Consider the following 27585-nt stretch of genomic DNA (forward strand, 5'->3'; position numbering starts at 1 on the left):
CAAGATTAGGTCTGTGAAACTAGCTGTAAGTGTTTGAAGTTTAATCCTGTGCTTTTACATTCTTTCTTTGTTTGATACATCATTCACATATCACTCCTTACATTAGGGTACCAGTGTCATAAAGGTTTGGTAAAGCGTTTTGGCTTGCCCATCATGCTAATCTGTATTTGGACATTTTTCTCATTTCTCTAGTCCAGCCATGTGCACCTGTGGTCAGAGGTCACGTATAACAAATACTGGAATATTGCCATTTGTGGATGTTGAAAATGTTGTAACAGTGGGCGGGAAGAATATGACAAGCATGGAGTAATCCAGAGTAGCCTGGAGTAGACAAATCTGGCCAGGACAGTGGAACAAATTCAGTAAAGTTTGCAGAACATCACCTTATTATTAGCATTCCTGCTACAATACCATATACTCAGGTTGCTGCAAATACATTTACAGAAAATTAAAAAATAAATAAATAAATACAACACACACGACTAAGAATTTTTCTGTTATTACCTGTCAGTTACAGTTGAATGCACAAAAACCAACAGTTTTTTCCATTTCTGTGTTAATTTCATAGGAATGCAATACTCAGTTACACCATGCCCTCTTATCCTTAACTGAAAGATCAAAGATGGTCTACAAATTATGTCCCAATTCTTACTTCCAGATCAGCTGGTTTCCTAATTTAAATCAACTGACTGTTAGTTACACCAGATACATTTAACTACCAGCATAAAGCTTGGTGCATTGAAAAAATGTGATTCTCACTTTAAACTCCATTTTAAAGGGTCATTAACATATGGAATGTGTGTTATCATGCTACAACATTGAGTAAAGATACACAAAAGGGAGTCAGGGCATAAAAAAAATAAATACAAATAAATAAATAAATGAAAACAACCTGTTCCACTGTTTATTTTTGTTATTTGAAATTACTTTGTGCTTTCACCAGGGCTTGAGTCAGTACACATTGTACAGAAAGTAGCAAATTTGCTTTTACAATAGAAATTTCCTACAGAGTACATTCTTGCAGTTTCTTGTCAGCCAGTTTCAGAGAGATCCATGTGTTTAACATGGAGGCCCGTAGCTTAGCCCAGACCAGGTGGTTATTCAGGCCAAAAATCTGTGCTGCAAACTGGGCAGCAGCATCGGGTGAAAGGACAGTTGTACACCCCAAACCTGGAAAATACAAGAAAGAATAAAAAAGTTCTCAGATTTGGCAGAAGCAGGGACATCTATTAATTTAAATGTCATTCCACTCAGAAGCCACTGACAAATGCGGATTCTGACAAAATACTGGGGTGGAAATAGCAAGATTTCCCGTTATGAACCCAGTCGAGCACGAGTTGAAGAGGATTGTTACAGAGCAATTTGAAACCAGGGGGAAAAATATTCCCTTGGGCAAAAAGCGTATGCATGGTCAAACAAATCACCTATAAAAAACTGAAAAATCATATCAAGGTCATACCAAATTTTCAACAAAGATTAATAGAGAACGTACTTAAGATACAGATTGACCATCAGAAAATCTTTGATTTTGTTTTGGACTAGTGGTCAAAACAAATGACATAAATTCTCAATATCATGCCAAGTTTATTTAAATCAATTAGTATGCATTCAGGAGACAAACAATAGCTAAGCAAAATCTCAATTTAACCTCTAGGTATGCATCACCCTTTGTCTGCCTTGCTTTGTTCCTCCACATCCTTTGCAACAGAAGTTCCCTCTCTGGCAGTGGTGTCCCATCCTCCCTGTCTTGAGGGCTCAAGCCTCGCCTCACCTCTAAGTAAAGGGTTCAACCCCTAGGCCTAATCTCGCCTGACCTCAAGCTCCCCTTGCCCTGCCTAGTAATCTAAATTATGGGAAACACCATGTGGTTTGCAAAGAGGATTTTAAAATAAACCAAAGCTTGCTCTGGTTAACATGTTAGCCATTATAATCTTAAATAGATTACAAGATTTTACAATTGAATGCAGCATATTTACATTGACATACTGGTCCCAAGTCCTCATGCTCTACCAAACACACAAAGCCATGCCAAAAAGTTCCAGAACTGTCCCTTCTAAGTAATCGGATTGCATAGTAAAGCCTTACCACTTGGCATTCTCAGAGACGACCAGATGTCTTGTGCACCCCAGTCCGCAGTAATTGGAGGGCAGTTGATAACAGGGTATGCAGTGTTTCCTGACATGACTGGGCCCAGCCCATTGCTTCTGCCAGCCACTGCTACAAAGACAGTCGGCACACCATCACCTGGTTAAAAAATTAAATTCAATTTAAAAAACACATGAATAAGACATTTGGTAGAAACTGTCTAAACAGCCAACAGGTTTATTCCGACTATGTCTGAAAGCTCAGAATATAAATGACACATTTTTAGCTTAAAAGTAAATTTAAAAAAAATGTTATGACAAGTGTTTACGAACAATGACGAGAAGTACAGCAGAAAAATTCAAAGTCATCCCATGTTTATATCTGACTGTAGAGATAAAATTAAGATCTACAATTAACTAGTGTTTTACTAAATTCTTTCACCGTTTAAACTTCTGCACATTCCAAATTGTCAGAAAGCAGTCCCTGCCAGACAGTATTCTATGTTAATGCTTGCTTACTCGTTTTGAGAACCAGACACACCTATCTGGTCCCATTAATGTAAGCTTCTACTTTCACACCCCTTTCCCCATATATGAAAACTACCATATTCCCCATCACCATTTACCTTCATACTCCGATTTAATTCTCAATGTTTCATCTGGCTCTTTGTGAGCAGAAGTGACTCTCAGAACACAAGGGATGCCGTAGGAGAGACAGGCCTTTTTGATCTTTTCACAGTGGCCAATATCAGAGGTGGACCCCATGAGCAAAACAACTCTGCAAGTATTCTTTGATTCCAGCAGCAACTAGCATGAGACAAGATATGTTCTTATGAGTTTGGACTTAACATGTCCACAGCATTCCAGATTAATAAATAAATCACATAACAAAACCCCCCATACAAATGTTATTTTTAACTATAGGGCTTTTGAAAAATAGAGCTTGTCTTTTAAAATGGAGACCTACAGTATCCTATTACTCTATCTAATTACTGCATGGCTCAAAGTAAATCAAGTAGTTCACAGAAGAATAAAGTGTACTTTGTAATACATGGCATGTTTAAATTGGTAAATTCATATACAAGAACAGCACATGGAATGAAAATTAGTATGGAACTAAAAAGTCATGAAGGTTCTTGGTCACATGTCTAGTTATAAGGGTAACTGACCGGTCTTTTGCTGAACACTTCAAACACAGTGTTGAATGAAATGTGACAGGTCATGTGATTCTTTAACCTTGCAACATGTGATGCTTTTTTTTTATTTAAAGGCTTGCTTTAAGACCACTTACATATAGTAAAACAATGAAAGGACAGGCAAAATTCAAGGTCTTTAAAATAAAACTGTTAATATTACAAAACAGTTAAACAATTCAGAAAGATAATTTAATGGACAGAAAATTGTGACCAAATTGCTTTTTACATGAAGAACATTTCAACATGATCATAATAAGCATGGGCATAAAAAGAACAGAAACTGAAGTTTGCTTGTTTGACTGTACCAACTTGTATCAAGTGGGGTCCTGATGGATTATACCCAAATTTACAGCAAAAAGAGGTAAATTATACAGTCAGTTGCCAAACTGGACTTTGAACCCCAAATCTCCGACCACAAAGCTATCACTGCTCCAAAATAAGTTTTGAAATAATAACACATTTCAAAACATAAATCTGAGACCCATACAATATATTACTTTCAAATTAATTATGTCATATGAGAAAAGCATTACACACATTAGTCTACTGGTTATCACCCATTTCCATAGTGGAATTCTATTGCTTGCGATTCAAAATGTAGATTACGTAATACTTAATATCCTTTAAATTACAACAAGCATATGAAAAAGGATACCTGGACTCTTTCTGCCACCCATTGAAAGTTTCTCTTAACCACCTGCAGTGCTTCAGGAGTGACTTCTTTAAGATCACGGTATACCTGTATAAAAAAATAAATAAAGAATTTAATTCATTCATTAATTTATTTATTTGTTAGAAACCCAGATTTAACAGGTTAACTAAATGTTGACTTGCCAAGTTTAAAAAAAAGATTTATAGACTGAGGGGGGCACAAGAAAATGTATGCTAAGTAAGCGGGGCGGCATATAAAAAAGTTTGCGCACCACTGCTGTAGAGTATGCGCACAGCACATCATTTCTCTGGTTTACAAGTCCTAGACTGACCGTCAACAACCGTCATTGACATATTTATTAAACATTTTCTATCCTTTTAAATTATTATTATATTTATTTATTTTTTTTTTTTTTTTTTTTTACAGATCTGCCTCTAGTCATAGCCGTGGCCCCCTTACTGCATCTCCCCACATTTTGCGCACAACTGCTCTGCAGTACGGGGTCTGGCAGATCCACATGCCCTGTGAAAATGGCGTCAAGTAGTGTTTCAATTGGTGCAATTCAGGTATAAAAACTACAATGTCAGCAAAGGAAAACATTTAGCAAACTGCACATTGTGTGATATTTGTATTCCTGACAAAGTTAGATGTTGTCCCAAATTTAGACACCTCAGGTCATACTCGTCCAAAGTAAATTATTGTGCTTGCTTTAATTAAGAAAAAAGGAGCAACATATATATAATGTGTACTTTTGAATATTACAACGAAGTCCCTATTCCGACTTTGGATCTTGGGTTGACCTGAACTCGACATTATTGGGACTCTGACTCGACACTCATGGGTTTGACTCACAAGACCAATGTCTTTACTCCAGCTCTACAGTATACGGCATCCAACACCAAAATTCAAACATACAAACAAAATAAGTTACCTGCTTGTCTTTCTGCTGGCTCCGATCACCAGAAGGCCACAGCCTCCACGAATCATTGTCAATAACATCAGCAAGAATAATTTCTTTGGTTGTTACATTCACACCAAACTCAATCTAGAAGAGACAAAGAAATATTGTGTGAACAAAAAACACACCTGTGATCCTTGTAAGCCCAATATGGATTTAGCAGAACTTCACTGAAAGGACGTGGACTAGGGATGGCTCGGTATACTGGTTTTTTAGTTTACATACATTACGGTATTAATACCGTTGCTTTTATTCTAAACCGCACTTACCATAATTTGGTTATACACCGGTTAACGCATTTTTTTCAACTGCAAACACGCTTCTTCTAAATCAAGCGATGGTACTTGCAGCCTTAGCAAAGTGTCTGCGGAAGATCTTTTTGTGAACTGATACTGTATTTTGATAATGGTTTTGAAGGAAACGGTCAACGACACAGAATACACGTTTCAATTGCTCCGTTCTGTTACCCGGTGCTTGCTGCACCGGCTGCTCTTGGCTGCTGTCTTTCTGACGTCACACGCAGCTTTTAGAGAAACGCCCTCTCCAAACCTTGCCGCTCAGCACACATTTTCAACATGCTATATTTACACTTGTCTAGATTATCAACAGTCAGTTTAATGTAACAGATAAACACTAACTTTATTGTAAAATTATACATCACTTATCACAGATTTAGTACATTATGTTTTTTTTTTTTTTTTTTTTAATGATTTATTTATTTAATATAAAGTTGACAAGGCTGTTCACGGCTTCATTGTATAATGATAAAATGTTGTTCGGCTCTGCTAACAAGGTGGCAGCAGTAGTTTTAGGGGTTATTTGCATTACGATTAGCAGGTCACTCATGATCTTTGCATCGTCCCTTTGGTTCACAGCTGTAGCCAGCCTCCCGCAATAACATTTCAAAGCGGCGCTGGGCTATGCAGAATCTGCACATATTTCTGTGGGTGTTGAGTGATGTCTACAGCTCATCTCCGAGACTCTGTCCAGCACTGTCCAGAACTGCGGAAATCTGCGCTATAAGAACACAACCAATGTCTCAAACAAAACTAGCACTTTCCCGCAACTGCAGCAGGATAGCCTACTTATTATCAATAGTTTTGTTTAACTAGTTTCCAATTTTCTTAGGTAAGTGAAGAATTTTAATTTATTTATTTTTTTTTTTTACAAACTCCACATGTGTAAATCATTGGAGGCTTACTTGTGCAATGTCGTAAATGTAAATCCAATAATACGCTTTAGGGTTAAAATACTTTTTTTTTGCTATACATATTATTTATCTGGTTGAAAAAATAAACGACTCATCTCTGCACTTAAATAATAACATATGTTTGTGTTTTAAGCAAAAGGCCGATAATTTCCCAATTGTTTGTCATAAACAATTTATGTATTTATTTATTTATTTAATAAAATGTTTTAACAAACTACACCACCAAGTCATTTTGAGCAAATAATAGATCTTAATACTGCTGTAGTATAACATTGAGAGTGTACAACTTCAGGTTTTTTTTTTTTTTTTTTTTTTTTTTTTTTTTTTTTTTAATTATTCTGATTGTCTATAAAAAAAAAAAAAAAAAGAAACATACCAAGTTATTTGGCATAGTAAAATACTATTTAAAGGAACTGTTTTGTTGGTTTTATTTTCGTGAATTACGGTAGTTTAAGTGATTTACATTAGTCTTTCTTTTGAGCCTTTATTTGATAACTTGCATGATGTACTGTATACCTTGATATTAAGGTTACCATGGTATTTTTTTTTTCAACTGATATCATACCGTGCAAATTTGAAACCGTCCCATCCCTAACGTGGACACTCACTTAGGTCTACAAGAAGGAAATGTAAACAACTAAAAATAAAAACGAACATTCTTCTTACTTTCATGTCTACCAAAGTGCAGTCCTGAGTAGACCAGGCTTTCTCCAGGATCTCAAAAATTGCCACAGTGGCTCGGTTCATTACATCGACTTCACATTGCCCGATGTTCAGACCTGCAAAGCAGAACTTGGCCTCAATCAGCTGCTCTTCAGACCACTGGGGGTCATTGTTCTCATCGTCCTAAAATGCAACAAAATGAATATCAATCAATTTCACAGGATTTATTTTCTTAATCTTGGTCTCTTTGGCCATGGTAACAGTTCCTGGAAAGCCCCAGATCAGGATGGAGATCAATTGCATTGGACCTTAACGAAGGGATAGCATATGACAAAAACAAACAGAATGTCTTTAACACCACAAGTTATACATTACTGTAATTGCAGACAGTGGGTATTGTAATGCAGTGAGCAGTTTTGTTCAGGTTGACTGATGTGACATTCTGCAGCAAGGTTTTGGAGAAGTTAGGGTTAAACTAGTGTTGAGATGAGATGTAGGCAGAGTGTTTGGAGAAATTAAAAATAAAGATGCAAAGTGTGACTGTGCTAGGTGAAACAGTGATTTTAAAATGCCAGCTTTACTTCCCAAAGTGTATAAAACATCTAAACAAGCAGTTACATTAAGTTTTTTAAACTGCACCTAAATTTAAAAAAAAAAAAGAAAGTACTCTGCAGCAATATGTTTTTCCAGCAATTTTGTTGCTTCTGTGGGGCTTGAGTGGTGCATCCACAGCCGCACAGTTGTTTTGGTCGGCCAAAGGGGTCCTCGGCTCAATGTGCACCAGCGACCCCTGTAGACTGGCCAGGTGCCTGTGGGCTTGCCTGTAAGCTGCCCAGAGCTGTGTTATCCTCTGACGCTGTAGCACTGAGGTGGCTGCATGGCAGGCCTGCAGCGTAAACAAAACAAAAAATAAAAAAATAAATAAAAAAATAAAAAAAGGTCAGCTGAAGGCACACGTTTCGTGGGACAACGTGTGATCGTCTTCACCGCTCCCGAGTCAGCGCCGAGCCTAAAAATAATATAATTGGCCATTTCAAATTGGGAGAAAAATGGGGTAAAAATCAATCAATTGGTGACTACTAAATTTAAAAAAAAAAGAAAAAAAAAGTGTTGCTTCTAAAAAGCCCTTCTGTACAGGGCCTATTTTGCACTGCCTGAATGATAGATTACAAAAAGCTTAATTTTAAGTTTAACATTTTATTTTTAATTTTCTTTTCATTAAAATAAATAACACAATTTAATATATTAGAAGTTCAATATTCCACTCCACATATCTTATTGCACTTGTGGGTGGTTGAAGATAAGGGTGTGTCTAAGACAGGCCTATGTCTTCTAACACCCTGTTGTGGGTTAATTACTTTATTTACTAAGTAAGAAGTAACTGTTAGATAATACTCATTATTTGAAAAGTCTCTGACGCAGAAAATACATTTGTCTTTGCAGATTTTAGGAAATTTTACTACAGATTTCTGTGGGGACTAATTAAAATGTAACAAAAATGTTCCTGTAGATAAGTGATAAAAGCCAATGCCTGGATTTAAAAAAGGTTGAACTGTGTTTCTTTCTGTGGCCAATAATTAGCTTATATATAAAATCCAAAAGCAAAAATGCCAAACACCCTACACTTTGGCCTTGATTTAAGTTTAGTGGCTCTGGTGTCCTCTACAAATGTATTGAACTGAAGGCCATTTTGGCCTTGTCCTTTGTGTTGCCAAATTTAGAGCCCTAGAATTGCAGCCTTTTAGAACATAAAGTTTACAAACAAGAAGAGACCATTCGGCCCATCTTGCTCGTTAATAGGTTATTGTTCCCAAAATCTCATCGAGCAGCTTCTTGAAGGATACCAGGGTGTCGGCTTCAACAACATTACTGGGGAGTTGGTTCCAGACCCTCACAATTCTCTGTAAAAAAAAAAAAGTGCCTCCTATTTTCTCTTCCAAATGCCACTTTTCACTATGTATCAGAGCTTTTTTTTTTTTTTTTTTTTTTTTTTTTTAAAACTTCCCCACATTGCCCAGATGAAGACATTTCTGAGTTAAACTCCTAGATCTTTTTCATAGATTCCTTCTTCAATTTTAGTATCTCCCTGTGGCAAAATAGTTGATCGTGTACAGGTGCAGAGGTGATGCAGTGCAGGAATAAAACAGACAGATTGTTTGGACAACAATCCACGTCTGTTGACCAAACAATGATCCCCAGCAATACACAGCAATCTGTAATGCACAGGGTTAATAATAACAGGTTTGCATTTGGCTACATTTAGTAAAAATAGCCTAGAAGCTGTTTACTGATTTAAGTTATTAGGATTTAGGAATATTATACAGTGGCTCTCAAAAGTATTCACCCCTCTTGGACTTTTCCACATTTTATTGTGTTACAACATGGACTCAAAATGGATTTAATTAGGTTTTTGCCACCGATCAACACAAAAAAGTCCATAATGTCAAAGTGAAAAATAAAATCTACATATTGTTCTAAATTAATTAGTGCAAGGTATTTTTGCAATTTCTAGCGAATACAAACATCTGAACTTTGTATCCGAATAGATGTCAAAAAATATTTGTTCGAATATGCGTCCCAGCACTGATTGTATTTAATATACACCACCCACTCAATATATAGTGGGTGTCGGGGTCCAATATAAATCTGCTATATAAAAACCGTGGCCTGCAATATAGCGAGAGACCCATAAAAAACTGATAAGCTAACAAATACTGTACAGCCACTCCTACGTTTTATCGGAGGCATCAGGGTCCAGTATAAATCCACAACGCAACAGGCTTTTCCGGATTTTTCATATAAAAAGCAGCACACCATTTTCATTTGTACAGCAGAGGGTAATTCAATTTCAGTCTCCCATTAATTTCATGAGTGTTCCTCTCCTTTCGCCAAATGCACAAACCTGCTGCATTGAAATAATCCTTTCCCAACATAACAGGTTTGTTGCTAGGGAGTGGACGTCAATGGCTAAAATAAAAACCACGTCAGCAATAGATATTTAATTTGCTTTGCGTTATTGTGCAATACGTGTGTATATGATAACAGTACAATATTAATGCTTTGCTTTTAATTGTTTGGGATATTGTTGTTTGTGATGTGCAGTACGAAATTAAACAAACAGGAATTCTAAGTGCCTGTGCACATTGCAGCTAAGGAATACGCAGTTAGACAGTAAAAATGGCGAACAAACTCCAGGACCACGCTATATCCGAATCCGCGGTATAGCGAGGGGTGAGTGTGTAATTATATATATAAATACACAATTAAAGTAGATCACTCTACAGCATGTTCATATACAAGTGTAAATGTGACAGACATACAGAAAGACATTAGGACCTCCTTAAATCCCCAGATTCTGACCAAAACTTGTGCACAAGAATATTATTATTTAATAAAAATTGTATAAGTGGTTCTCTAGTTTTGGTATTTGAAAAAAAAAAAAAAAAGTATTGTTGCATATAAGCAGGTAAATACTGTCACTTCCACTACATTCATTGTAACTCCATGAAAAGAAAAAAAAAAAAAAAGGATTACCTTGAAGAACATCTCCAACTTCAGGGGACTAAACCTGTATCCTTCCTTTACGCCAGGATTCCTCTTCAGGAAAGATCCAGTGGCGATTCTTCTGCACACCCATTCGATTGGGATCATGTCACACTGTGCAGCTACAAAGGCGGTAGCAGAGTGCTGTTCAACAAAAGCTGTCTTGATTCCTGGAACAAACACATTGCTATTACAATACCAACAAATAAAACCCTTTCAAAAGTAACATCTTCAGAATATACTGCAGTCTCAGCTTTTGACAACAGCATTTTCTTGCATTGTTGTGGTAAACAATGGATTCACGTGGATTGTACTTCTCCTACTCATGTTGTCACCTGGTGGTATGCTGTACCTTATACCAGCACCAAGCATCCTTCAGAAAGAACTTTCAATTTACATTTACAAACCCTACATAAAAAATAAATTAAAAAAAACAGTGTGTTCTATGTTATCTATTTAGGTTTTTCAATATTACATTATACAAGATATCATAGAAATACAAGGTTTCCATGACTTCTAAAAAAAAAAAAAAAAAAAAAAAAACCTTGCAAGGTCACATTACTCCAATTTCCACTGTACAGCTGCTATAAAAAAGTGACTTGGTTAAAGATAAAATGTTGCTTTTACTTATTTATTATGGTGTTAGACACAATAACATTAGAATAGTCTGAACTGATTTTGGTTGTTCAGTCACTTTTGCAGATATTGGAGAACAGGACATCTATTAGGCATACCAGAACTAAATCAACACAGCTGCCAATATCTCCCAAAAGTTAAGTTTGATAACCACAAACTGGGCAGGATTTGGGTCACATTCAAAGCAGGCCATCAGACATTCAGGGCCATGTGCTTACAGGTTGCTGCCTACAACATGGAGAAAGGGGCTAAAAATACATACCAGCTTCTTTCAGCAGTTTGAAGACACAGCCTGTCGTCTTATTGGAGATCGCTGCTTTCCCCTCCATCTGGTCCCGCCTCACTGTATTGCCCGCTGTGATCTGGTCCTTGGATTGCACCAGCACATGACCAGGGCGCTCAAGGAGTTCATAGATCTCTTTCGTCTTGCCCTCATTCAGCTTTACCAGTTTCAATTCTAAAAAAAAGAAAAAAAAAGTTAATGAAAAAATAAAGCTTTTTTTTTTTTTATCACCCAGTACAACACGTTAAGTCTCTTTCTAGGTACCACATATGTATTGTGTAATCCGAGACAGAAATCTGTTAGGTATTTCTGCTTTCTACCGTGTCGGTGGTAGATTTATGACTAGCTTGATGTTACAGTATTTATACCGGAATGCACTTGTTTTATATTAAATGCAAGCTATACAATAGAAGCACTACACAAAAAGGCCAATACTACAAAAAATGCGAAACCTGTATGATGCTGCAGGTCAAAGAGTTTTTTTTTTTTTCAGGTGATCCAATGGACAGCAGCATGTCTTCAATGTAAATGTTACAGAATGTATTGTATTATCGAAAAATGTCATAATAGAGTCCACACTGTCCTGCTGCAGAACTACTCGGATGCTTAAAAAAACTGACTAAGCCAAAAATGCATAAATAAAAACAAACCTCATGAAAGTTAATTAAAAAAAAAAAAAAAAAAAAGTTTTCAAAGAATGTCAAATTTTACAAACCTGCAGCCATTACGGAGGACCGTTCCTGTTCCTACAATCACAAAAAAAGCGACATTATCATATATTTTGTTTTGTACGATTATTTTGCAATAATAATAATAATAATATAATATAAATAATAATAATAATAATAATAATAATAATAATAATAATAATAACAACAACAAGTTTTCAGATAACCATAACTTACAATTGCCGCACAAGAAAATAGATTACAGAGTACTTCAACAGAGGAGGAGACAGAGAAACTCGTATTAAAAAAAGTTACTAACTGCACGGCGTCTCACACAAAACCAATCAGTGATGCTCATGACGCAACGTCGTTATACAGGTGAAAAACAGTTCGAAATAAAATGCAAATCAGTAAAACTATTACAACATGTGCAATAAAGACAATAAGACATTTTACATACGATTTTCTGCAATAATAATAATAATAATAATAATAATAATAATAATAATAATAATAATAATAATAATAATAATACATGTACCCCTATTAGACAGTTATATGCGATTGGTCAAATTAGTTCGGCTTGTACCAAATCAACTTCGATATTCGAATGGTTTTTATAAAGTTTGATATACATGTAATATTTTTTAAAACTATATATATTTTGAATTACTCTAAGAATTATACTATATATTTTATTAATAATAGTGTCTTAATATAAACATATTATTTTTCTTCTAGTGTGCTACACTCCCTATGAAAACAGAATGATCGAACCTAATCCGACTGTCACGAGTAGAAAACTGCACATGGTTGCAGAAGGTTAGAATTGACAGGAGTTGTTGTTAAAGCTGACATGTTAAAGCTAAGTAGTGCTGCAAAAGTGGGAGCTGGATGATGTTGTTTTTTAAATGTATTTATCTGGAATAATTCTATCTGAATTGTGGAGTTTGAAGAACTTGGAATCCGCGAAGAGTGCGGAGTGTTTGGCTGTGTTGCTGCGGGAGAGTGGCCAACTCCGCTGGAGGCTGCACAGGTAATAACTCGGGTTGGTAGCATTGCAGCACAGGTAAGTTAAGAGTATATCACTTTATTAAACAGTTGGAAATCTGAGAAAAAAGGAGGACACATGATATGTGAAAGTGCACACAAAAGCTGCTTTAAAATAGTTAATTACGTTGTAAAAACTAATAGACAGATAAAAGTTAAAACTCCCAAGAAATATAACTATTTTATTAAATAATAATTAATGTATTGTTGCTGGGATTTATGAACGATACTGTAGGTGTTACAAATAAATCAGATCAAAGTATTTAAGCTTTTTATGTGTGAAAACAAAATAGAAATGGCATTTTGCAAAGCATGTATTCATGTTATGCTTCTGTTAAGTGCTTGATGCAGCAACTGTTCACATGTGTAGAACTTGTATCAGAAGACACATTTTCCATACGAATTATATAAAATTATGTCAGTTATGACACTTTGAAGTTGATAGAGGTACAAAAAGAAGAGCATGTCAACAGTTAACTTTTACGTGCGGCCAATAACATGTTGTAGACAAGCTATAGAAAATAAGTGTAACCGAGTAACGTAGTTCAATAGATAAAATATCAGCAGTAATAATACAACAGGTAAAACGTGATGCTAGTACTAGGTTCCTGCGCTGTTATACTTGCTTGTCAGGCGCAGGCAGCTAAAGTTGTGTAGCTTCACTATTGTACAAACAAGGACGCATCGTGTCGCAGGCCGTTTGACTGCAAATCTCTCGTTTTACTTTAAATATAGACTGCATTTGCGAAGTGGGTAAAGTGGAGTTGTGCTGAGTTTATACTGTACCTCTGCGAGAGTTTAAAAAAATAAAATAAAAAGCAACAGAGAACCCGAAAGGGAGAAATATATACATTACATTAGAGCGATGCGGGTACATGACAGCAAAAGGTAGTGTTTTAGAATGACAGGTGAAACTTAGGTTTGACGATCTGTTAAACAGATTGGGACCATTGCTTCTACGCAAAAATACACATGGGATGCCGGTGGCACCTACAAAAACACCGGCAGTCACACTGCACTTACTAACTGGCAAGACCCAGCAAAGCGTGCCCACGAGCTTCCGACTCCACGATTTGCCAGAAGGGGTTGTAGCATTCTGTGGCCAGTGGTCAGGACCACTCCAGCCATCCCTGTTATGTTTCCGATTTCACAGTTTCCTTTTCATTTTCTTTATTTGCAATTGTTATTTTACAAATACGTATGTTACAGTAATACATGACAGTTTAAAGGTTTATAATAATAAGCAGGACAAAAATAAGATTACACTAAACTTGTGGGGAATGGGGCATGCTACCAAAAAGAGGGCTGTCCTGGGAAAATCAGGATTTTCACTTTTTTTTAAGAAAATGAAACATGACCTTTGATGAGGATGGCAACACTATATTATGCAAGTTTGTGTTTCTTAAAAAAAAAACCCCAAAAAACCCACAACATTCACAGTCAGGTTTCCAAACGAATCTACCTCCTAACGAAATGCTGTTCTTGAGAATGCTCCAATGGGCAATGAAACACAGTAAGACGTACTGCTAGACCAAAAGCCTGGTTAGTTATGCCTGAACTGTCAAGTGAAGATCGATTAGTTTTGAACTGGAGAGAGTGACAGAGGCTCAAGCACCAATGGAGGAAAATAAGGTCCTGCACCGTGCAAATAAATCACCTGTTCTGTCAAATTATAGTGTGGATGCTTCACAAGCAGAACTGTTATTGCAGCGTTTAAAAATATAAAATCCATTCAAAGCCTATACAAAGTCTCACTCATTTTGCTATGCTCTTATTACTATCTATAGTAGGTACAGCGTCCGTCAGTTCTGGCAGATTCTACTGTACTTGCTGAAGCGTTTTTCTCCCACTGCTAATTCAAAACAAAAAAAAGCAAGCCACCTAGCTAACAAGTTGGACTTTAGTCAAGACCACATGTGTACGTGAGTACATGAATTATTGTAGATAGTAATTCATAGTCAGCCAGCATTTTTGTAAGTAGCAACACATGTAATGTACAATAAAATAAACATTTTGTTTGTGTCATCTGTGTCAGTTTCAGGCGGAACTTCATGGTTGGCAAGGTAACACAGCTGAGAGAATTTTTTCCTTTGTCATTCCATCTGGTGCTGTCAGTTTCTCAGCACACAATATACACTGAACAAAAATAAACGCAACATGTAAAGTGTTGGTCCCATGCTTCATGAGCTGAAATAAGATCCCAGAAGTTTTCCATAAGCACAGAAAGCTTATTTCTCTCAAATTGTGTGCACAAATTTGTTTACATCCCTGTTGGTGAGCATTTCTCCTTTGCCAAGATAATCCATCCACCTGACAGGTGTTGCATAGCAAGAAGCTGATTAAACAGCATGATCATTACACAGGTGCACCTTGTGCTGGGGACAATAAAAGGCCACTCTAAAATGTGCAGTTTTGTCACACAACATAATGCCACAGATGTCTCAAGTTTTGAGGGAGCGTGCAATTGGCATGCTGACTGCAGGAATGTCCACCAGAGCTGTTGCCAGAGAATTGAATGTTCATTTCTCTACCATAAACTGCATCCAACGTCGTTTTAGAGAATGTGGCAGTACGTCCAACTGGCCTCACAACCGCAGACCACGTGTAAACATGCCAGCCCAGGACCGCCACATCTGGCTTCTTCACCTGCGGGATTGTCAGAGACCAGCGACCCGGACAGCTGATGAAACTGTGGGTTTGCACAACCGAAGAATTTCTGCACAAGCTGTCAGAAACCGTCTCAGGGGAGCTCATTTGCGTGCTCATCATCCTCACCAGGGTCTTGACCTGACTGCAGTTCGGCGCCGTAACCGACTTCAGTGGGCAAATGCTCACCTTCGATGGCCACTGGCACGCTGGAGAAGTGTGCTCTTCATGGGTGAATCACGGTTTCTGCTGTACTGGGCAGATGGCAGACAGCGTGTATGGCGTCGTGTGGGTGAGCGGTTTGCTGATGTCAACGTTATGAACACAGTGCCCCATGGTGGTGGTGGTGTTATGGTATGGGCAGGTATAAGCTACGGACAGCGAACACAGTTGCATGTTATCGATGGCAATTTGAATGTACAGCGATACAGTGATGAGATCCTGAGGCCCATTGTCGTGCCATTCATCTGCCGCCATCACTCATGTTTCAGCATGATAATGCACGGCCCCATGTCGCAAGGATCTGTACACAATTCCTGGAAGCTGAAAATGTCCCAGTTCTTCCATGGCCTGCATACTCGCCAGACATGTCACCCATTGAGCATGTTTGGGATGCTCTGGATCGATGTGTACGACAGCATGTTCCAGTTCCCGCCAATATCCAGCAACTTTGCACAGCCATTGAAGAGGAGTGGGACAACATTCCACAGGCCACAATCAACAGTTCCTTCATTTTAAAAACATTATTTTTTAAACTTCATGTTTTACTTTTATATCTATAATGTACATCAATATGTAATTTTTCAGGCTATGATGCGTGACATTTTATATATTTATTTATTTTAACGCACGCTAATTATTTTTCTAATAACGTTACTTCATATATTAACAGTGCAGATTGTGTGGTCATTTTTATTTATTTTCATCCTTTTGGAGCATAGCATATAGAAGAAACAAATTAACCATCTGTGTTTATTTATTGTATTTCATTTTTACAATTGAGGTTTATAATGTAATTTGGAAATATGTCTGTTTTAAAAAACATTTAAGTCTTGTTGGAGAGGGGTTTCAGGGTGCAAAGTGTGTTGACAACAGCCCTCAGGACTAGCCTTTCAAGTGACAAACTACATCCTTGTCATAAGAGTTGAGGGACCTCACTGGAAAGAGTTTGATTATGGGAAGGCCCTGGCAAAGTTCACAAATGAAAAGGAAAGGTGGCCCCCAGATCCCCAGCCTAAAGATTGGTTTTGCCCCAGGAGTTTGTCAAAATGATCATTGGCCACTTTCACCCATGGATTAACCATTCAGCAGAATGTGGCTACAAACAAGTGAGTACAGACATTTAAGTTTCAGTTTTAGTATCACTTTAGTTTCTTAACATGTTGTGTTTTTTGCAGTTGAATGTGGTAGCAACCAACTTGCTCCTGAAGTGGCACCCAACAGTTGAATTTGGTGACCATTTATTTATTTTTGGCTTATGTTCCATTGGCTTCGAATGCAAAACCTGTGTCTGGAGCCCTGCTTTGTAATTTTATTTTAAATAAATGTGTTTTCAAGAACAAACAGGAAACAAAAACAAAGCGGGCCGTGAAGCTTATTTGACCAAAAGTGCGTTACCAGTGTTACTGCAATCACTTGCACAAGCAACTGAGACAATTGTGTGATTTATCATATCATGACTCTCATTGTGAAGACACTGCCGACATCCATTAAATGTGTGTCGCCTATAAAAATCAATTGCATACATTTTCAAACAGCTGTACTGTACATTGGAAGATGCACCAAGTTACAACTTGCATTCAAATGATTAAAAAAAATGCTTGATGTGACTTATAAAGAAATACTAAATGCTGCAATATTAGACCGTCCTTGAGTTATTGGATGATGCAATAAAACATGTCGTTTTGTTTTTGTCATTGTTTTTGAGGAGACCTACACTTGAAATCACCTGATAACCTTGATTATTATTAGTGCTGGGACAAACACAGGGTTTTCTCAGGAATGCAGGCAGAGACAGCATAGCAGCTGGGGCAGGGGGATGTGGCCTCTGTGTCTGTGCATTTATTTTACAGCACAGTGTTACAATATGTAACAGGTTAAAGTAGAAAAATATCCCAGGAGTAAAGAATACGTTGTGTAGGCCATACTTTACCTCAGTGAATTAACTACAAAACAAATAGCAGTTCAAGTTAAACGTTGTTTTGTTTATTTCTGAAAATAAATAGTCCATAAAGTTGACACCGCATTTTTCGATAATCAAGTGTGTGCATCGTTTTTGTGCAAAGGGTTTAAGCAAAGTTTTGTTTTTAGTTATTAAATTTGGAATCAGCAATTATGTTTTGCATTAAGCGCAGAGCTTCTCTGCTCCCCTCAGGTGTGACTCACTGAATCTGCATGCGATTGAGCTCACCTTATCCCCCTTGCCCCGCCGCCTGTGAGTGTTTACTGATGGGGTTGCATCTGTGCAGACAGGAGTCTTCAAAGTAACAGAGCAAGTTAAGAGCGTTGTACTAGAATTACAACTACTGTATCGACTGAGCTACAAATACAATGTCTTCCGATGTTTGGCAGTTATTTTCAAAGTAAGACAGCAAGAAAGTAAAGTAAAGTAAGTAATGTTTGGGATACTCTGGTAACACAACTAATCTGCGTGACAGTTTAATGAGATGGCACCCTGCAAAACTTCAAACAAAGTCTGCATTTATTCATCTGAACTACCCCGGAGTAGAAATGAAGAAAAACAACTAAGATCGTTACAAAAGTTGTATCTTTAGTCAAAAGTATGGCAACGTCAGTACCAGATTCTGTTGCACTGTAAGAATGTTGTTACCTCTAGAAAATGTCACTTCTCTTCCAACACCTCAGAAAGAGTTTCTTTACAAATGCTATAAAATGAGGCACTGAGGCCATCTGTTTTAAGCAGCCACAAATGTTTTCATGTTTTACTGTAATTGCATAGAAATGTTTGTGTTTCCATGCCAGAAAAAAATTATTTAGGCTATTTCATATTTCTGTGAAAAAATGAGGGAAAATTAGACTGACCTGTATTTGTGGATGCTGACATGAAGTTTCAGCAGAAATGTGCATTATTGGGATACAATGGTGGTCTTCCTCTTGTTTGCAGTAACCTTCTGGTTGATTTCCATATGCTGTCACAGTTTCAAATGTTATGTGGCTATTAAAAGTTGTAGTGCCATTTCTTTTTTTGGAAGATACTGGAGAACCTGAAATCATATAGCCTATCATCAGCTGTATGTAGTTTTAGGGAGCACTGAATTATACCATAACTTGATTTCTAAAATAAATAAAACAATTATACCATACATTTTTATATTTTATATATATATATATATATACAGTGCCTTGCAAAAGTATTGACCCCTGACCAATTCTCTCATATTACTGGATTACAAATTATACATTGAAATTTCATTCTGTTTGATATTTTATTTTTAAACACTGAAACTCAGAATCAATTATTGTAAGGTGACATTGGATTTATGTTGGGAAATATTTACGAGAAAAAAAAAAAAAAACTGAAATATCTTGCTTGCATAAGTATTCAACCCCTGTCCTGTGGAAGCTCCCAGTTTGCACAGATGAAAGAAATTGCCCTAACGAGGACACAATTACCTTACCATTGGTCTCCACCTGTGAACCATTAAAGTTGCTGTCACATTTTCTGGATAAAAATTCTATTGTTGAAGGATCATTGGTAAGGCTGTGGATCTGAAGGAAAATGAAGACCAAAGAGCATTCTACAGAAGTTAGAGATAAAGTAATACAAATGCATAGATTAGGGAAAGGGTACAAAATAATATCCAAATGTTTGGATATCCCAGCGAGCACTGTTGGATCAATAATCTGGAAGTGGAAGCTGCATCACACCACCCAGACACTGCCAAGAAAAGGCCGTCCCTCAAAACTCAACGCTCAAACAAGAAGGAGACTTGTGAGAGAAGCCACAGAGAGGCCAACAATCACTTTGAAGGAGCTACAGAGTTCAGTGGCTGGGAGTGGAGTAATGGTGCACCAGTCAACCATATCAAGAGCTCTGCATAACACTGGCCTGTGTGGGAGGGTGGCAAGAAAGAAGCAGTTACTCAAAAAAGTACCAAGTACCATCTCAAACTCAAGATAGAGCTTTTTGGCCAAAACTCAAAGCGCTATGTGTGGCACAAACCTAACACTGCCCATGCCTCAAGACACACCATCCCTACAGTGAAGTATGGTGGTGGCAGCATCATGCTATGGGGATGCTTCTCATCAGCAGGGACTGGGCATCTTGTTACAATGAAGGAAGAATGGATGGAGCAAAATACAGGAAAATACTGCAAGAGAATCTGCTTCAGTCCGCTAAAAAACTGAAGCTTTGGAGGAAATTCATCTTTCAGCAGGACAGTGATCCCAAGCACAAGGCCAGAGCAACATTGGAGTGGCTCAAGAATAAAAAGGTGAATGTCCTATAGTTGCCCAGTCAAAGTCCTGCTCTCAATCCCATTGAGAATCTGTGGCACTATTTGAAAATTGCGGTCCACAGGTGTCGTCCAACCAACCTGAACAACCTGGAACAAATCTGCCAAGGAGAATGGGCCAAAATCATTCCGACACTGTGTGCAAAGCTGGTACATACTTACCCCAAAAGACTTAAAGCTGTTATTGCAGCGAAAGGTGGCTCTACCAAATATTAATGTGTGGGGGTTGAATACTTCTGCAAGAAAGATATTTCAGTTTTTTATTTTTCTTAAAAATATTTCCCAACATAAAACCAATGTTACCTTACAATAATTGATTTTGAGTTTCAGTGTTTTAAAATAAAATATCGAACAGAAAGAAATTTCAATGTACCATTTGCAATTCAGTAATATGAGAGAATTGGTCAGGGGTCTGAATACTTTTGCAAGGCACTGTATATATAATAATTTATTTTCTTTCCAACAGGACTCGCATGTTTCAGGATTGTTCTGTATTAGACTATCTTAGTAGTTGGGGTAGATATACATTTCTAATAAACTCATTCAATTGATGCCTGCAAATGCAGAAGTCTTTTGTCACTAAGATACTGCAAATGTCAGTGTACTCCTTTATGGACAGCCCCTCAATTCAGCACAGTCCGACACAACAGAGCACTTGAGTTCAGGACTGAGGAACGTTGACAGAGAATGAGGATGGCTGCGTAGCCCCATGTGCCTGACAAGTCAGTAAAGTTTGGCAAAGTTGTCTGGTCAGATCAGCAATATCTTAGTATATGTTGAAGTGTCTTTTTGATTTTGTCAAAGAAAAATAATGGTATGGTAGCGTGATGTAAGGCTAAGCTTTAACTTTACAACAGTTAACCCTTAAATTCACCTTATAGCTTGCTGAGTATTCACACTCAACGAATTCCAAAAATTAAGTCTGTTTAAAAGCAGTTTGTAAATTCAGTGAAGTGCAGCAACAATACATAGTAAGGCTGTCCATACCTACTTCACTTGCTTTCCTCTTTGTCCCTGCAGTTAAACAATCTTCTGTTGTGTTGCTTGAGTCTTCATCTGTGTTTTTAAATAAAATAAAAACATTTTAAAGCTCTATGATCAAGCAACACACTTCCCAAGAATTCCCCTTTATGATGTTAAATTGACTGTACTCAAATGTGTTATGCTGTCACCAGTAATCCTATACCATATATTTAGGGCTTCTGATTTTCGATTTTAACCGATTAAACACGGATAAAACACTCCAATACCAAAAAAACCAAACAAAATGAAAATCGGTGTATATTCAATAAACACCAGAAAAACACTTGAAATGGTTACTCAGTTCAAGTTTACTTCACCTCTTTCCTAGTGCAGTTAGTTATGCAATGTCCCTCCTTCCTGACTTGTGTCTAACATTGATTTGTTCTGAATACTGTTCTGAGATTACAATTTGATATGGAGGATTGTTCTGGCAAGATTTAAAGATGTATTGATGTCAGACTGGGGGGGGGGGGGGGGGGGGGGGGGGGGGGTTTACATGCTTGTGGGTTTTAAAACTGAATTACAAATTGTGGTGACATTTAAATAAAAATGCCTAGACACACAAAGTTCAGAAGAATATGCCTGTGACTATAAGGATTTGGTTGTGGAAGACAACAAAGGAAGGAAGGCACTATTAGTGTGCAAGCACTGTTGAGTTACTGTACAGGATAAAATACCCAAGAATATTGAAAAGTAATCAAACAATAATATCATGCAGTATATAAAAAACGACAAGGTATCTACATAGAACTCAAATACTTAAAAATAAACACTGTTCATTAAACACCGAAAAACTGAAACCCTACAGATATACTCCTGATGAAATAGCACATCACCAGCACCAGCAGAGGAGGTGCTTTCCTTTGAGAAGTGCTTTTCAACAGTGGCAGTAGAAACTGCACTTTCAAAGGAATAGATATTCTAAATAAGCTTCAGAAAAATTGGCTTGTATAAATAGCCTATGATGCTGTGGGGTTTATGCATTAAAAACTGTACTTTAGATTAGTAGTAATATAATATAAAGTATTATTTCTGGGTACCGTGGGGTTAAATAATTGGCAGGAGGCAGTGTGGTCCAGTGGTTAAAGTCCAGGGCTTGTAATCACAAGGTCACCGGTTCAGAGCCAACCTCTGCCACTCACTGACTCACTGTGTGACCCTGAGTCACTTAACCTCCTTGCGCTCCATCCTGCGGATGAGATGTTAAATCCGTGTCCTATTGTAAGTGACTGCATGTAATGCACAGTTCACAGCCTACCTCTGTAAAGTGCTTTGTGATGGTGATGAAAGGCGCTATATTAAAGACCCTGACTCGAGTCAGTTTCTTTCATAGTGCAGATAGAATATGATCTCTTTGTGGCAGGAAATACTAGTCCTTTGTGTGCAAAGACACAATTGTCCCAAGCGCAGAAGATGGATTCGGCCCTTGGCAATGCTTTAATTATTTTGGTTGCCCTTTTTAAACTTTAATGTATGAAATTTGAACCTGGAAGACTTAGTTATATGCTAAGAGTCATTTATTTTTGTTTGCATTTCACTATTAACCCTATGATTTGTTGGGATGGCTTGAACAGTGGTGTTAATACTGTATAAAATTTCTGGTTTCATTTACCTGCACTATTCTCTTCTCTTGAATCTTTTTCTGCCCTGTCAGTTGTGTTCAGATCAGCAGATTGGCAGTGTTCTTCAGATCTCTTGTGTTGTTGAAGAGCATGTGATCTTCTCAAGATAGCATCCACTTCAGCATAAAATCTCATTACCCTTTTAGGGTTGCAGGCATGGATATTCTGCCTTTGGAGCATTCTGTATTCGTATTTGAGGTTTTTGTACTTTGTCCGACACTGCTTCCAGTCCCGGTCAATCCCTATCTTCATCAACCTCCTGGAAATCTGCTCGAATATTTCTTTGTTTCTAGTTGCTCCTTCAAGTTGCTGTCGGATGTTTTCATCAGACCAAATAAAAATGAGTGCGCTGACCTCATCGTCGCTCCAGTGCCTTCCTATTCCTGTGTCATTGACTGTGATGACAGTGAACTGATTTGGAGCCTTATCCAATTGTGTGTGCTCACCTGGAAAACAAAACTTTAATTTTTTTTTTGTATTACTTTAAGGCCTTCTGTCTGCAACATTACCACATGAGCCCCATAGACAAGGTACCTTAATACATATAGCCAGGAAAAACATTGTGTCTGCTTGACGGAGCCGTTGGTTCCATGTGTTTTAAATGTGAAGCATTCAGAATTACTATAGGATTGCACTACAGTACAGTGCTAATAGAATATGTACATGCCAAAAGATTCTGGTGTCAGATACTGTAAGTTTTACAATGCCAAGGGAAGTCTAATTTTTAGACCAGAAAATGCATAAAGTACTATTAAAATCCTCAGTTCATAATTTGGTCAAAGGTCTTTTTAAACTCATACAATAATAATAATAATAATAATAATTTAATCACCTGGAATCTTTTTTAGAGACTCTGCTCGGCATCTAAGGGGCTAAAATACTAGTTGTGCCGTGGGACCAGTCACACATCAGCAGTGCAGTAATCTCCACAACCCAGGACTGATCAACTCTGCATATTTGTAGATTTCTGCTGCATGTTTAGTCAGTTAAACAATTACAACACGTTTTCCACTGCTTGCTCTCTTTATAAATTATTTTCACATTTGAATATTACTGCTTTAATCTGCATCAACCATCTTTTTATTTTATTTTTTTACCATACAACTGTATGCTTTCAATGATACCATCTTTGTGATTGCCTTAGGCTTGCAACTGTCTGAGAAAGGAAGTGGTTTAAAATCTCACAGGCCTGTGTATTGTGTTTTTTTTTTTTTTTTAACTTGCCTGTCTCTCTTCTCTTCCATGAATTCGGTGTTACAGGATCTTCAGAAGTGGCACTAACAGAGTCTTCATCTTGGGTTAAAAAATAAAAATAATAATAATAAAAAATCAGTCAATTTAAATAATATGTGTGAAATGTTAATACTACTATTGCATGAATTTACCAATATTTGGAGGCTCCTTTTTAATATGTGTAATCACTGGATCCTCTGAGGCTGTACTATATAAGTCTTCAGCCTCTACTGGATGAGTTTCTTCTATAAAAAGAGTGGTATGCTCTTTAATTCCCTCATAAAGTTAGATGGGAAATCCATGCGTTTTCTTTATACTCCTTTTGAAAAAATATACATGTGTATTTTTACACAGATTTTAAATATTTTGGCTGGAGGACTAAGGTTGTAGTGTTTTTTTTGTAAAACCGATGTGTCTGCTATTAACTTTTTGTCCAGTCATTTTAATACTGCTAGAGTTGCACAGTAATCAGATGGACCTCTCTACAGAATTGTGATTCTGAATGGAAAATTGTGTTTAGGATTTCTTTTCTGGTTGTTCCAAATGGTAAAAATAATCAAAATATTGAAAATGAAACACTTGGAGTGCTGAAAGACTAGCTGAATAGGCAAGCAATCTGTAATACTATACCTTCGCTGATGTGCTCTCGATCCCCATTTTTGTCTGATTGTTTGGCAGGTCTGCGCACCAGGATAGCATCTAGTTCGTTGAAAAACTTCATGCTTTTACAAGTGTTACCAGAACCTTGAGCGCTCCTGACAGTCTTGTACTCATATTTGAGGTTCTTATACTTGGTCCGGCACTGCTTCCAGTCTCGATCTATCCCAAACTTCTGCAGCTTGTTGGCAATCTCTTCAAATATGCTTTTGTTCCTCACTGCCCCTTCAAGCTGGGTCTGGATGTTGCTGTATGACCAGATGTGCAGCAGTGCTCGGACTTCGTCGTCTGTCCAATGCTTTCCACCTTCTATGGCCACAGAAGGAATGAAAGACAGCTTTGCATGTTCCTGCATTAGCTTTTGGTTGCCTAAAAAGAAGATACATAAAAAGCACGAATGCTATTCATGAAAAGTGGTATAAAGTGTTAATCCAGTGAGCATTTTGTAAGCCCTTTTTAAAAAGGAAATAACCAAGAATTGAAAAATGACTTTCTTACCTCATTAGCAACTTTCTTGCAAGCCCCTTATTGTTCTTCTCCAAATTAGTTTTATATTCCAGAGTTTATATTCACTTTGACTCTACCAACATACTGTATATTCACTCCCTGTGCAACAGGTATAGGAACCTTGCTGTGAGACATGATACTCCCATGTTGCACCTTGGACTTGTGGTAAGTAGTGTCAGATAGGATCCCTGTATTGGCTGCATTGGGAGTGAACTGTGTTGTGGCAGTACTGTGTAAAGGCCACTGTATATTTTGTATCTATTAAATTCTCCAACACCACCAAATGTGTCCATTTTTTAAATCATCACTATCCTAGCCTCATTAAATTGCATTTCTATCACAACATGGACTACTGACAGGAAAAATACTGTCGTTGTACTGTCGAATATTAATTGGACCATTTTCTGTCACAATGTCATATTTGTCCATTTTAATTTCAAATGTAACAAGTCTTAGATATTACAAAGGGTACCTTGATCATAGATTTTTGTTTTGGTCTTCATTGGTGAAATTGTCATATCATCTGAAGTTGTGCTGATGTCATCATCTTCTAAGGCTACACAGATCTCTCCTGCGCAAACATGTTAAAAAACAAGATTCCACAAACCTCCAAAAAGAACCGGTATATTGAAATATGTTTATGTTGTCACATTTAAGGAGCAAGGAGACTACTTATTCCATATAGTTCAAAAATATGAAGAGTATAAAAATGCATTGGGTGCATACAAAGAATCTGATCGTCAACAGAACCAGCACTTGGTTTACAAATTCCAGTGCGTTGGTACGTAAGGAGGACATTCCAGAAAGCATTGTCTCTGTTTTCATAATGTAGGCAGCGTTAAGTGAGCATACATATTTTAGATTCATTTGGCAGCTGTTGAACTTGATATTCAAATAATGTGTGCTGTAGGGGTTGGGAGAAACTGATCTGGGCTTGTCTGCTGCCTGATTTATAACTGGCGTAGTGCCTTGACTGCAGAAAAAAAGCCCCATGAATGAGTTCTGCTGCAAGGAGTATGTATGAGTTAACTGTACTGTACTGTTCTGTCCTTATTTCACAAGTGAGCAGGTTAATGGGTGAAAGTTTTCTGTCTGTAGATGGAATTTTGTCAAAGTGGCCTCTCCAGTTCCATGCCTATGATTTGTGTAGAAATGCAGAAAAAAAGGGGGAGAGGGGGGTGGGTGTTTCTGTCCAGCGTTTATTGCTAACACCATTTTCAATGTTAATGGTTGCAGAAACACGTCTTTTGAGGACAGCAACAATATATTTTGCTAGGTTTGTGTTTCTAAAAAAAAAAAAAAAAAAAAAAAAACACATTCACAGTTGGGTGTCCAAAACTACAGGACATCTACCTTGGAACGAAATGCTATTCTTGAGAATGACGCCGATACCACACTGACACATGCTCCACTGCGGAATGAAACACAGTAAGACATACTGTAGACTTATCTGTTTGCTAGACAAAAACATAGTCTGCCTGGCTGATTAGTTACACCTGAACTGTCAAGTGGCAATCGATTTAATTTTGGACTGGAGAGAGAGAACAGAAAAGTAGGAGATGGACTGACAGAGCAAGAGACTATGAGAAATGCATACTTGTTTAGTTTTACGTGTATATTTACCATTAAAGTGCACTAAAAGTCGTGAAGCGAAAGCCACAGCTACATTTTACTTGGTTTACATTCATAAATTTAGTGTTTGCTTTATGTTCTACAAAAATGTGCTTGATTGTAAATTATAGAATGTATACCAATATGTAATTTTTCAGGCTATGGTGTGTGATTTATTTCATTATTTTAGCTAAAGGTAATTTTCTAATAAAGTTACTTTACATATTAGCAATACAGATTGCGTGGTAATTTTGGATCAAATCCTTTTGAAGTGTGTAATTTTATTTATTGTTTTTAACTTTGTCATTGTTTTTATTTATTGTACTTCATTGGGGTTTAGTGGAATTTTGAAAATATGTATTTGTTTAAAAAACATTTAAGTCTTGTTGGAGAGGGGCTTCAAAATGTGTTGGACAGCCCTCAGGAATGGACTGGCAAGTGACGGGCAGATTCCCCTCCTTGTCATTAGAGTTGAGGGACCTCACTGGAAGGTGTTTGATTATGGGAAGGCCCTGGCAAAGTTCAGACATGGAAAGGCTCTTTTGCACAACTGCTGCAATAAAGTTGTTTCCTTGTTTTTATCAAGGTAATTTCAAAAGACATAGTTCTTGCTGACTGAGTACTAAATGAAAACTTTTTTTCATTTTTATTTTTTGTTGTTCTTCAGAAACACAAGGTCAGTAAACTGTTGGCATGTATAAAAAATACTGTGGTTGTGTTGAATTCTAAATCATAAAACATATTGCCCCCCTCACTAAAGAAAATGTCCTCCTAAAATTTTGGTAGGGGGGCAAATTGACCCTCAGTCAGCAAGTCCTGGAGCAAACACTGCATTTTAAAAACTGTTTGTAACTAGGTAATATGTGAT

At 37.2% G+C, this 27585-nt stretch overlaps 1 protein-coding gene across 1 annotated transcript in view; it reads right to left on the minus strand.

Moving 5' to 3' along the window:
• Positions 1-481: 481 nt before the first annotated feature.
• LOC121320173 overlaps positions 482-27585 on the minus strand; it is a 28167-nt gene continuing 1063 nt past the window's right edge. The window contains exons 2-16 of the mRNA XM_041258429.1: positions 25579-25677; positions 24573-24968; positions 23934-24002; positions 22700-23155; positions 21052-21120; positions 18632-18813; positions 11941-11971; positions 11205-11399; positions 10298-10476; positions 6767-6946; positions 4864-4977; positions 3936-4019; positions 2711-2891; positions 2086-2244; positions 482-1170 (exon numbers count right to left, since the gene is read on the minus strand). Coding sequence (XP_041114363.1) covers positions 1004-1170; positions 2086-2244; positions 2711-2891; positions 3936-4019; positions 4864-4977; positions 6767-6946; positions 10298-10476; positions 11205-11399; positions 11941-11971; positions 18632-18813; positions 21052-21120; positions 22700-23155; positions 23934-24002; positions 24573-24968; positions 25579-25677 — 2561 coding nt within the window. The 3' untranslated portion in view covers positions 482-1003. The remainder of the gene's footprint in view (positions 1171-2085; positions 2245-2710; positions 2892-3935; positions 4020-4863; positions 4978-6766; positions 6947-10297; positions 10477-11204; positions 11400-11940; positions 11972-18631; positions 18814-21051; positions 21121-22699; positions 23156-23933; positions 24003-24572; positions 24969-25578; positions 25678-27585) is intronic.

Source organism: Polyodon spathula, chromosome 1 (genome assembly GCF_017654505.1).
Source record: "Polyodon spathula isolate WHYD16114869_AA chromosome 1, ASM1765450v1, whole genome shotgun sequence".
Taxonomy (NCBI): domain Eukaryota; kingdom Metazoa; phylum Chordata; class Actinopteri; order Acipenseriformes; family Polyodontidae; genus Polyodon; species Polyodon spathula.